The 13796-nt window shown below is 39.7% G+C and overlaps 1 protein-coding gene across 1 annotated transcript in view; it reads right to left on the bottom strand.

The window, feature by feature from the left end:
* Positions 1-12592, bottom strand: part of LOC128661324 (uncharacterized) — a 93556-nt gene extending 80964 nt beyond the window's left edge. Inside the window, exons 1-2 of the mRNA XM_053715593.1 lie at positions 11256-12592; positions 2072-2504 (exon numbers count right to left, since the gene is read on the bottom strand). Coding sequence (XP_053571568.1) covers positions 2072-2504; positions 11256-12428 — 1606 coding nt within the window. The 5' untranslated portion in view covers positions 12429-12592. The remainder of the gene's footprint in view (positions 1-2071; positions 2505-11255) is intronic.
* Between the last annotated feature and the right edge of the window lie 1204 nt (positions 12593-13796).

A 13796-nucleotide genomic window follows, 5' to 3' on the forward strand; every position in this document is an offset into this window, starting at 1 on the left:
ATAACTTGCCAAATATAAGCAGCCAAGGGCTATCATTGTTGTTTTGCCTAAATCTAAATGATCTATATGGACTGGCAATTTTCATGACTGGGAAGAGAATATAATTTAGTTAGTCTCAATTCTGCTAAGATGAAGACACCTTATATTATTAGATTAGAGTACACTAGGGGTGTTGCTAAGCACTTCAAATAAAAAAAAACCCAGCATATTGGAAAGCCATCAATTACATATTAAACTAAATAAGAAAACTATAACACTGAAACTTAAACTATCAGAACAGTAGCATTACTAGTGTAGGGGGTATTAACCATATGTATTTGCATCAAAATATATCTGCAAAGTAGATCAGAAAGTGTATAGTACCCCTACTTTTAATAATGAAAAAAAACCTGTTCCCTAAAAACATATACTGTATAACTGCAAAAACCGGTGATATATCCTAGCGAATTCTTAAGAAGGTCTTATGTTAATGTTATCCAATTGGTATATAGAATGTTAGAGTATAGGTGTTCTAAAGCTAATTTTGACTGTAATAAGCCCAAGGGCTAGAATATGCTGTCCCGGCCGCAGGCAGCACACCAGCCCACATGACAGGTAGTGATGTAACACAAATACAGTAACACCTATTACACTAAAATTAGAAGCCTGACAATGCTTAAATAATCTCAATAATGTGATTATTGCTACGATATAGGCCTACAATAGATTCAGTGCTAACATAGTAGCTGATGATTACAAGTCCACAATACTTATATTCAACCAGGGACTCTCCAGAAAACCTATGTTTCAGACATTAACATCTTATCAGACTGTCCTAGCAAATATATAAATTTAAATGTTCGCAAGTCTTATCAGTACTATATATACTATACCCTAAAAGGGGTAGGGCAGTAGTCTATTATATAAATATACCCAGTGTAGATGCTCATTCAACATGTGGGTTTAAAAGCATACAAAAGCAGAGCTAAACTGCCTGGATTGTAATAAATAATCTTATTTAAGCCCAGTATACTTCAGAATAAGCCTTAGGTCAATCTTATAAACTAATGTTCTAACGAACTACAGCATTAAATAACATTGGTCTGTAGTACCCAGAGGTATTTGTACTGAAATGTTAGACTATACTATAGCTAGAAATGTAAGTCAGGGATCATATTAGACATATAGAAACAATAAACTCCCCAGTATTAGGCACATAGATATTAGCAAAATAAACATGACAGAACTATCCCGGCACTGAAAAGGGTAAAGAAAAAAAAGGATTTAGAGTTCAAATATAATATTACAGTCCCAGGACAGCATTTCCATGAATAGATAATAGAAACATTTATAGCAACTGATCTTTGTCCATCCAGTGGTAAAAAGTGAGATTTATAATAGATGTCAAACTAAATGATTAATCAACCTCTATTGAACTAGCTATGTTATGCATCAAAATCCAAAAGAACAGTCACACTAACTCGCATACATGGGTTCAGAGGGCTGGAGGGAATATCGTTCTTACCAGTATCTGAGACACGGCTGGGAAATCTTATGTGTCTATACTGCCATCTAGTGGGCCAGGGAGGATATGGGCAGCAGAGGGGAAAACAGGAAACAGATCACATTTAAATGAACACAGGCTCTATTAACTCAGAATGTTATCTATTCCCCCATTAAAGTAGCTACCTGAACATCAGAATATTGAAACCTACCCAGAGAACAGTCCAGAAATATACATTACCATCTAGAAAACAAAGTGTATGTAAACATTGTGAAAAAGCTCTGCGTTAAACATCTAACATCATAAATCTACCTATATCATATAACCCACATCTGCCATGCGATTTATAGAAAAAAAACCAAAAAAAAAAAACCACAGACTTAGAATATATTTGGTCAATTCCTTGCTGGTGAAGATCAGTTCCATCATAAGTTCAACCAACTCCTTGCCTGGGGCTGCTCAGTCCGGTAAGCAATAAAATATATAAGATAAATGACCTGACTAATATTTCAAACATGGGAGAATGATCTAGGAGCAGCTCCCAGTAAAGGGGACTCCCCTCCACATATCAGAACCTTTATCCGACACCAGCCCTGTTATGCTGGGGTAAAGTCTCAGCCACATCTCCGCCACCAAAATAAACAGTCCAGGTAAAGTTCTCAGGGCCTTGACACTTGTAGAAAGAAACCTTCAGAAAGATCATGTTAGTATCCAAGCCTCCACCACTGAGCACATTGCAGATGTTCACTGCTGATACCATCTCAGTATCTCCCATCCTCTCAGTCGTGATTAGTGCAGATAGCCAGCTAGCACCAGGATCCTCATCTTTGTCAAATGAAAGTGAGACCACACTGTCTCCCCGCAACTCTCGCTCTACTCCCATCACCTGTCTCACTGCAGATACACCATCCACCGATTGTGAAGCAAACGGTTGTGGTTTCTGCTGGCTCTGTGCCACATATCCTCCGGTACTATGAGCGGGATCCCTCTCCAGTTTCACCTGTTGCTCAGTGCCGAGGTGCTGAGGGTAGGAATAGTTGATAAATTTCAAGAAACTCCAGCCACCAATTTCTTTAAAAGACCTTTATTCTTTTGTCTTGGGTCCCATTGATAATACAACATTTCAAGCCAGCATTAGGCTCTTAGTCATGTACACTTTAGTTATACAGGTTTCTGTTACTTATACCTGCACCTGTTAATCATTCACCTGATGTTAATTAACCCATTCCATAAAGAACACAACCATTGCTGTTGCAACAGTGACATCTTGTGGATGAAAAATATAGTACATCACTGTTTTTATTCTGAAATTTTCAGTGTTCTTTCATGGAATGGATAAACACCATCACATATTATTAAAACAACATAAAACCTATATACAATTTAAAAAGAGGAGCATAAAATCCCAATATCTATAGAGCCACAGTAATAGGGATCAATGTACATAATACATTCTCATTATCATAGATTTATACAAAAAGACAATCATACAGAAAAATTAAAGAAATGTACCTTTCCAGAAAACACCTGCTTTTTAAGAGAAATATCTACAATCCTGTTTGCCAATATCTGACCAGTTATTTTTATCCTTATATATTTATGTCTGTACTCATAATATATTTATTCTTTAACTTATCTATATGGCATACTAGATAATTAATTAGAAGTCAACAAAACAGACTCCAATCAAAGTCTTTGTTTAGACCCCTAGGGGTCAGGCAATCTAATTTATGAATCCAGAACATCTCCCTCATTTTAAGGAGATGTTCTCTATCACCACCCTCCTTGGTTTCATTACCTGATCTATGATAAGGAATCTAAGTTGACTAATATTGTGACCTGCAGAGAGGAAGTGAGAGGACACAGGAGCCTCCATGTTTTTACATCTTATGTTTGATTTATGTTCTGTTATCCTCTCCCTTACCTCTCTGCAGGTCTCGCCTATATAGATAAGTCCACATGGACACTTGATCATATAAATAGCAAAAACAGAATTTATGCTTACCTGATAAATTACTTTCTCCAACGGTGTGTCCGGTCCACGGCGTCATCCTTACTTGTGGGATATTCTCTTCCCCAACAGGAAATGGCAAAGAGCCCAGCAAAGCTGGTCATATGATCCCTCCTAGGCTCCGCCTACCCCAGTCATTCGACCGACGTACAGGAGGAAATATGCATAGGAGAAACCATATGATACCGTGGTGACTGTAGTTAAAGAAAATAATTCATCAAACCTGATTAAAAAAACCAGGGCGGGCCGTGGACCGGACACACCGTTGGAGAAAGTAATTTATCAGGTAAGCATAAATTCTGTTTTCTCCAACATAGGTGTGCCCGGTCCACGGCGTCATCCTTACTTGTGGGAACCAATACCAAAGCTTTAGGACACGGATGAAGGGAGGGAGCAAATCAGGTCACCTAAATGGAAGGCACCACGGCTTGCAAAACCTTTCTCCCAAAAATAGCCTCTGAAGAAGCAAAAGTATCAAATTTGTAAAATTTGGCAAAAGTGTGCAGTGAAGACCAAGTCCCTGCCTTACATATCTGGTCAACAGAAGCCTCGTTCTTGAAGGCCCATGTGGAAGCCACAGCCCTAGTGGAGTGAGCTGTGATTCTTTCAGGAGGCTGCCGTCCGGCAGTCTCATAAGCCAAACGGATAATGCTTTTAAGCCAAAAGGAAAGAGAGGTAGAAGTTGCTTTTTGACCTCTCCTTTTACCAGAATAAACAACAAACAAAGAAGAAGTTTGTCTGAAATCTTTAGTGGCCTCTAAATAGAATTTTAGAGCACGGACTACGTCCAAATTGTGTAACAAACGTTCCTTCTTTGAAACTGGATTCGGGCACAAAGAAGGTACAACTATCTCCTGGTTAATATTCTTGTTGGAAACAACTTTCGGAAGAAAACCAGGCTTAGTACGCAAAACCACCTTATCTGCATGGAACACCAGATAGGGCGGAGAACACTGCAGAGCAGATAACTCAGAAACTCTTCTAGCAGAAGAAATTGCAACCAAAAACAAAACTTTCCAAGATAATAACTTAATATCTACGGAATGTAAGGGTTCAAACGGAACCCCTTGAAGAACTGAAAGAACTAGATTAAGACTCCAGGGAGGAGTCAAGGGTCTGTAAACAGACTTGATTCTAACCAGAGCCTGAACAAACGCTTGAACGTCTGGCACAGCTGCCAGCCTTTTGTGAAGTAAAACAGATAACGCAGAAATCTGTCCCTTCAGAGAACTTGCAGATAATCCCTTCTCCAAACCCTCTTGTAGAAAGGATAAAATCCTAGGAATTTTTATCTTGTTCCATGGGAATCCTTTAGATTCACACCAATAGATATATTTTTTCCATATCTTATGGTAAATTTTTCTAGTTACAGGCTTTCTAGCCTGAATCAGAGTATCTATTACAGAATCTGAAAACCCACGCTTTGATAAAATCAAGCGTTCAATCTCCAAGCAGTCAGTTGGAGAGAAACCAGATTCGGATGTTCGAATGGACCTTGAACAAGAAGGTCCTGTCTCAAAGGTAGCTTCCATGGTGGAGCCGATGACATATTCACCAGGTCTGCATACCAAGTCCTGCGTGGCCACGCAGGAGCTATCAAGATCACCGAAGCCCTCTCCTGGTTGATCCTGGCTACCAGCCTGGGAATGAGAGGAAAAGGTGGGAAAACATAAGCTAGGTTGAAGGTCCAAGGTGCTACTAGTGCATCTACTAGAGTCGCCTTGGGATCCCTGGATCTGGACCCGTAACAAGGAACCTTGAAGTTCTGACGAGACGCCATCAGATCCATGTCTGGAATGCCCCATAATTGAGTTATTTGGGCAAAGATTTCCGGGTGGAGTTCCCACTCCCCCGGATGGAATGTCTGACGACTCAGAAAATCCGCTTCCCAATTTTCCACTCCTGGGATGTGGATTGCAGACAAGTGGCAGGAGTGATCCTCCGCCCATTGAATTATCTTGGTCACTTCCTCCATCGCCAGGGAACTCCTTGTTCCCCCCTGATGGTTGATATATGCAACTGTCGTCATGTTGTCTGATTGAAACCTTATGAATTTGGCCTCTGCTAGATGAGGCCAAGCTTTGAGAGCATTGAATATCGCTCTCAGTTCCAGAATGTTTATCGGGAGAAGAGATTCTTCCCGAGACCATAGACCCTGAGCTTTCAGGGGTTCCCAGACCGCGCCCCAGCCCACCAGACTGGCGTCGGTCGTGACAATGACCCACTCTGGTCTGCGGAAGCTCATTCCCTGTGACAGGTTGTCCAGGATTAGCCACCAACGGAGTGAATCTCTGGTCCTTTGATCTACTTGAATCGTCGGAGACAAGTCTGTATAATCCCCATTCCACTGTCTGAGCATGCACAGTTGTAATGGTCTTAGATGAATTCGTGCAAAAGGAACTATGTCCATTGCTGCAACCATCAATCCTATTACTTCCATGCACTGCGCTATGGAAGGACGAAGAACAGAATGAAGAACTTGACAAGAGCTTAGAAGTTTTGATTTTCTGACCTCTGTCAGAAAAATCCTCATTTCTAAGGAGTCTATTATTGTTCCCAAGAAGGGAACTCTTGTTGACGGGGAAAGAGAACTTTTTTCTATGTTTACTTTCCATCCGTGAGATCTGAGAAAGGCTAGGACGATGTCCGTATGAGCCTTTGCTTTTGACAGAGACGACGCTTGAATCAGGATGTCGTCCAAGTACGGTACTACTGCAATGCCCCTTGGTCTTAGAACCGCTAGAAGGGACCCTAGTACCTTTGTGAAAATTCTCGGAGCAGTGGCTAATCCGAATGGAAGTGCCACAAACTGGTAATGCTTGTCCAGAAAAGCGAACCTTAGGAACTGATGATGTTCCTTGTGGATAGGAATATGGAGGTACGCATCCTTTAAATCCACCGTGGTCATAAATTGACCTTCCTGGATGGTAGGAAGGATCGTTCGAATGGTTTCCATTTTGAACGATGGAACCCTGAGAAATTTGTTTAGGATCTTGAGATCTAGAATTGGTCTGAATGTTCCCTCTTTTTTGGGAACTATGAACAGGTTGGAGTAAAACCCCATCCCTTGTTCTCTTATTGGAACTGGATGAATTACTCCCATCTTTAACAGGTCTTCTACACAATGTAAGAATGCCTGTCTTTTTATTTGGTTTGAAGATAATTGAGACCTGTGGAACCTTCCCCTTGGGGGTAGTTCCTTGAATTCCAGGAGATAACCTTGAGAAACTATTTCTAGTGCCCAAGGATCCTGAACATCTCTTGCCCAGGCCTGAGCAAAGAGAGAAAGTCTGCCCCCCACCAGATCCGGTCCCGGATCGGGGGCCATCCCTTCATGCTGTTTTGGTAGCAGTGGCAGGCTTCTTGGCCTGCTTAACCTTGTTCCAGCCTTGCATCGGTCTCCAGGCTGGTTTGGGTTGAGAAGTATTACCCTCTTGCTTAGAGGATGTAGAAGTAGAGGCTGGTCCGTTTCTGCGAAAGGGACGAAAATTAGGCTTATTTCTAGCCTTAAAAGACCTATCCTGAGGAAGGGCGTGGCCCTTTCCTCCGGTGATGTCTGAAATAATCTCTTTCAAATCAGGACCAAACAGTGTTTTGCCCTTGAAAGGGATGTTAAGCAATTTTGTCTTGGAAGACACATCCGCTGACCAAGACTTTAGCCAGAGCGCTCTGCGCGCCACGATAGCAAACCCTGAATTTTTCTCCGCTAATCTCGCTAATTGCAAAGCGGCATCTAGAATAAAAGAGTTAGCCAATTTAAGTGCATGAACTCTGTCCATAACCTCCTCATACGAAGATTCTTTATTGAGCGACTTTTCTAGTTCTTCTAACCAGAAACACGCTGCCGTAGTGACAGGAACAATGCATGAAATTGGTTGAAGAAGGTAACCTTGCTGAACAAACATTTTTTTTAAGCAAACCCTCTAATTTTTTATCCATAGGATCTTTAAAAGCACAACTATCTTCTATGGGAATAGTAGTGCGTTTGTTTAGAGTAGAGACCGCCCCCTCGACCTTAGGGACTGTCTGTCATAAGTCCTTTCTGGGGTCGACTATAGGAAATAATTTCTTAAATATAGGGGGAGGAACAAAAAGGTATGCCGGGCCTTTCCCATTCCTTGTTTACTATGTCCGCCACACGCTTGGGTATAGGAAAAACATCGGGGGGCACCGGAACCTCTAGGAACTTGTCCATCTTACATAATTTCTCTGGAATGACCAAATTGTCACAATCATCCAGAGTAGATAATACCTCCTTAAGCAGTGCGCGGAGATGTTCTAATTTAAATTTAAATGTTACAACATCAGGTTCAGCTTGTTGAGAAATTTTTCCTGAATCTGAAATTTCTCCCTCAGACAAAACCTCCCTCCTGACCCCTTCAGATTGGTGTGAGGGTATGTCAGAAACGTTATCATCAGCGTCCTCTTGCTCTTCAGTGTTTAAAACAGAGCAATCGCGCCTTCTTTGATAAGTAGGCATTTTAGATCAAATATTTGCAATAGAATTATCCATAACAGCCGTTAATTGTTGCATAGTAATAAGTATTGGCGCACTAGATGTACTAGGGGCCTCTTGTGTGGGCAAAACTGGTGTAGACACAGAAGGGGGTGATGCAGTACCATGCTTACTCCCCTCATCTGAAGAATCATCTTGGGCACTATTATTATCTGTGGCATCATTGTCCCTACCTTGTTTGGACACCATGTCACAATTATCACATATATTTAAATGGGGAGACACATTGGCTTTCATACATATAGAACATCGTTTATCTGATGGTTCAGACATGGTAAACAGGCTTAAACTTGTCAACAAAGCACAAAAAACGTTTTAAAGTAAAACCGTTACTGTCACTTTAAATTTTAAACAGAACACACTTTATTACTGAATATGCGAAAAAGTATGAAGCAATTGTTCAAAATTCACCAAAATTTCACCACAGTGTCTTAAAGCCTTAAAAGTATTGCACACCAAATTTGAAAGCTTTAACCCTTAAAATAACGGAACCGGAGCCGTTTTTACATTTAACCCCTATACAGTCCCAGGAATCTGCTTTGCTGAGACCCAACCAAGCCCAGAGGGGAATACGATACCAAATGACGCCTTCTATAAGCTTTTTCAGTGGATCTTAGCTCCTCACACATGCATCTGCATGCCTTGCCTTCCAAAAACAACTGCACATTAGTGGCGCGAAAATGAGGCTCTGCCTATGACTAGAGAAGGCCCCCATCTGAAAAAGGTGTCCATACAGTGCCTGCCGTTTTTTAACAACAATCCCCAAGATTATAATAACTATAAAGCGCTATAATCTGTCAAATATGCTTAGCAAGTAATCGTTTTAGCCCAGAAAAATGTCTACCAGTTTTTTAAGCCCTTATAAAGCCTTTATTCTTTTACTTAATCTAAGAAAATGGCTTACCAGTCCCCATAGGGAAAATGACAGCCTTCCAGCATTACCAAGTCGTGTTAGAAATGTGGCCAGTCATACCTCAGGCAGAAAAGTCTGCCAACTGCTTCCCCCAACTGAAGTTACTTCATCTCAACAGTCCTGTGTGGAAACAGCAATCGATTTTAGTAACGTTTGCTAAAATCATCTTCCTCTTACAAACATAAATCTTCTTCTCTTTTCTGTTTCAGAGTAAATAGTACATACCAGCACTATTTTAAAATAACAAACACTTGATTGAAGAATAAAAACTACATTTAAACACCAAAAAACTCTTAGCCATCTCCGTGGAGATGTTGCCTGTGCAACGGCAAAGAGAATGACTGGGGTAGGCGGAGCCTAGGAGGGATCATATGACCAGCTTTGCTGGGCTCTTTGCCATTTCCTGTTGGGGAAGAGAATATCCCACAAGTAAGGATGACGCCGTGGACCGGACACACCTATGTTGAAGAAAGTAGTTCTACATGTAAAGTATTTATTTATTGTGAATTTCCGTCCGCTAGTTGGATGATAAAAGTTTTTTCCTTTTATCATAGAACTGCAATGACTGCAGTTCAAGCACGGATAACAACCGTTATTTTTGCTACCAATTGTTAATTGGATATTTCTCTTAGCAGAACCTATGTCAGTGTGTACAATCAAATCCTTGATACTTTTATTTTTCTTATATGCTACCATGGGCACCTGTTTGAATTCTTCCACTTGTGGATTACATTCCCTTATTATGTGCCAGTGTCTTTTCAAGACACCGGTTATTTTTTGACTGAACCTGTTATGTTGAGTGACAAATATTATGTTGTTCTCTCCTTTCTTACCTAAATTCCCTTGTTTCTGATTTTGTTTAAAACCAGCTTCTGCATTTGCCAATTGTTCTATTATCAAGTTCCTAGGGTATTTCCTTGCAATGAATTTGTTGGCCATTTCTCCCAATCTTTGTTTACATTTATTGCTGTCTGACACAATTCTCTTAACCCTAGTGAACTGGCTCTTAGGTATTGCTTTAAACACATTCTCTGGATGGCAGCTGCCATATTGTAGCAAATTATTCTTATCGGTCTTGTGTATAGATCAGTTTCCAAAAAACCTTTTTTCTTTATAAACATAAGTGTCCAAGTATTCTATACCCACTTCACTCATATTCATACTAAATTTTAATCCTTTTACTGGGCAATTTAGATCCTCTATGAATGTTAATAGGCTCCCAACATATTGTATATAGGTTTTATGTTGTTTTAATAATATGTGATGGTGTTTATCCATTCCATGAAAGAACACTGAAAAATTCAGAATAAAAACAGTGATGTACTATATTTTTCATCCACAAGATGTCACTGTTGCAACAGCAATGGTTGTGTTCTTTATGGAATGGGTTAATTAACATCAGGTGAATGATTAACAGGTGCAGGTATAAGTAACAGAAACCTGTATAACTAAAGTGTACATGACTAAGAGCCTAATGCTGGCTTGAAACGTTGTATTATCAATGGGACCCAAGACAAAGAATAAAGGTCTTTTAAAGAAATTGGTGGCTGGAGTTTCTTGAAATTTATGTACTTTGGTGAGACTTGGCAAGTCTGTTGCTCCGTGCCCCAATGAAAGAGGAATTTTGGTGTGCTGTTTTCCACTATTTTGGTAGGAATAGTTGGTAATAATCTGTAGAAGCTCTCTCCTCAGCTCCCCAAACACAGCATGCACGGTATTACAAAGATCTTCCATGGCTCAAGGTCTATTTCGGGATAGTGCTAGTAAACAATGTACAAAGGAGTCAGAATAGACTGGGTTATAGTGTGCCACGAGGGCAGTAGAAAAAACAAACAGGCAAGATGGCCGCTACCCCAGAGCTTCTATAACGATCAGTCCATTAACCAAGTATGCAGCTCTGTTGTCTCTGTAGCTCGCGGTAAAAGTAACACCAGTAGTCAGGGCAGTCTCACCAGAGGTTGAACTCACTTTTAATGTATTATTCGTTCAGCTGGATGGCCATTATAAGCATAAAAGGATAAAAGTTATAGGGAGCTCTACTCATGTGCGTCCATTCTGTTGCCGAGCTAGCTCCACCCCCCCGAAGGTTTTTCTTTTGTGTGACTCCTTTCATGAGATTTCAGATTACTCTTATGTGTAAAACATTTCCCACACTCTGCACATGTAAAATGTTTTTCCCCTGTGTGACTCCTTTCATGAGTTTTCAGACTACTCTTTAGTGTAAATCCGTTTCCACACTCTGCACATGTAAAAGGTTTTTCCCCTGTGTGACTCCTTTCATGAGTTTTCAGACTACTCTTTAGTGTAAAACTTTTTCCCCTGTGTGAATAACCTGGTGTCTTCGGAAAGCTGACTTGTCTGCAAACATTTTCCCACATTCTGTACATGTGAAAGGCTTTTCTCCTGTGTGAATCCTTTCATGTGTTTTCAGACTAATTAGTTGTGTAAAACATTTTCCACACTCTGTACATGTGAAAGGCTTTTCTCCTGTGTGAATCATTTCATGATTTTTCAGACTAATTAGTTGTGTAAAACATTTTCCACACTCTGTACATGTGAACGGCTTTTCTCCTGTGTGACTCCTTTCATGAATTTTCAGATGACTCTTATGTGTAAAACATTTTCTGCACTCTTTACATGTGAAAGGTTTTTCTCCTGTGTGAATTCTTTCATGAGTTTTCAGACTAATTATGTTTGTAAAACATTTCCCACACTCTGCACATGTAAAAGGTTTTACCCCTGTGTGAATCCTTTCATGAGTTTTCAGACTACTCTTTAGTGTAAAACTATTTCCACACTCTGCACATGTAAAAGGTTTTTCCCCTGTGTGAATAACCTGGTGTCTTCGGAAAGCTGACTTGTCTGCAAACATTTTCCCACATTCTGTACAAACGAAAGGTTTTTCTCCTGTGTGAATCCTATTGTGGGTTAAGAGAATGGACTTTTGTGAAAACTGTACTCCACACTCTGTACATGTGAAAGGCTTTTCTCCTGTGTGAATCATTTCATGAGTTTTCAGACTAACTAGTTGTGTAAAACCTTTTCCACACTCTTTACATGTGAAAGGCTTTTCTCCTGTGTGAATCCTCTCATGAATTTTCAGTTTACACTTTTGTGTAAAACTTTTCCCACATTCTGTACATGTAAAATGTTTTTCTCCTGTGTGAATCCTTTTGTGGGTTAAGAGATGGGATTTTCGTGATAACTGGACTCCACACTCTGTACAACTGAATGGTTTCTCCCCTGTGTGGGTCCTCTCATGAGCTATAAGACTTGTCATTTGTATAAAACATTTGCTGCACTCTGTACATTTGTGAGGCTTCTCACCAGTGTGGATTTTGTGGTGTTTTAAGAGATTTGACTTCAATTTGAAGATTTTCCCACATTCTGTACATTTTAATGGTTTCTCCTTTGTATGAATCATTTGGTTAGACTGTAGACTTTTACCTTCTTTAAAATGATTTGAGAGCTCTGGGATAATCATTTCACTAGATAAGGCATACATGTTGTCCTCTTGTTTGATGACTAAATTACTGTCTGTACATAATGACTGCTGCCCAGTTCCTGACAATTCACCATCTCCTTTAAATATCTGCTGTGTTTTGCCCAATGTTTGTGAATAGTCATTAGACTTTTTGAGTTTGTGGTATCAAACTGATGCTTCCTCTAGTGAAGGATGGATATGAACTATTCAAGTGTTTGTCTCCATAAAAAGAAAAGGAAAAACGAGAATTAGACTGTTTATTCTAAATAATATAATCCATTTTATTAAAAAAAACATATTATTCATTTATACTCAATAAAATGTATCTTGTTTTGTGTTTTTAAATGTATTTGCCTATAAATCACAAATTTTAATAAAATGGAAGACAAAGAAAACAAATTTGTCTATTTCATAATAAACTAGATCATTTATGATAAAAAGTTATAGGTCCACATTAAATAAGGTGCAAGCAGCTAATGTTCTTGGCTAGGGAACAAGTACATCTGTATTCTGGGCAGCATAGGTGTCAACTACCAACCTCATTTAACATTGCATAAGCAAATGCACATAAAAGTCTGCCCACGCTTGCTCAACGAGTTGGGTGAGAACATGATGTCTTAATCATCACAGACTAATAATCAGAGTGACATTTTATGAGAGGCTAAGGGGCAGTGATCTTATGATACTTCTTAAATTGTGATTGCGGTTGTTTGATTTATATAAACAACTGAAAACTGTATTACTTTTAATAATACTCACTGTAAAACTAAGCACACAAATCAGTGGCGGTTCTGGAGTGGGGAACACTTATTGGGGGAGTTGTGGGTGATCCACACATGGGAACAAGGTAGGCATAAGTGTAGTTATGGGTGTCCATGAGCGAGGTCAGGGCAGGGGAAGGTGGAGTTGCAGGGGTTCTGAGTACTGAACCAGGTCTGGGGGTGAGGTTAGGCAGTTAATGGACATGATCTGTCTAAAAAGAATAGAGATGGGAGTAGGATTTTTACCCTCCTCTCCAGCCTAATGGAGGTTGCTCCTTCCCTAGAACCCTCACTGACACAACTGTTATTAAAAGATGCAGATATAAATATAATAGTTTATATTTGTTTAATGAGTGATCTATTCTATTTTCCCTGTAATTAAAGTCAGCATAATATCTATTTTACTCACCTAACACATATGAGTTCATGCTGATAACAGGCTCCAATGTCTGTGCTCAGGAAGAAGGTTCCCTTATTCACTCCAGTTACATCAATACCTGATATCTCTCAGTGCTCTGGCCGTGTCTGTAAAAAGTATATTAAATGGTTTAGACAGATAATAATAAATAATGGTTCTGATTAACTGTACGTATGGTATAATTAAAGGCACACATAACAATTCATGTGA

This window comes from Bombina bombina, chromosome 5 (genome assembly GCF_027579735.1).
Source record: "Bombina bombina isolate aBomBom1 chromosome 5, aBomBom1.pri, whole genome shotgun sequence".
NCBI classification, from domain to species: domain Eukaryota; kingdom Metazoa; phylum Chordata; class Amphibia; order Anura; family Bombinatoridae; genus Bombina; species Bombina bombina.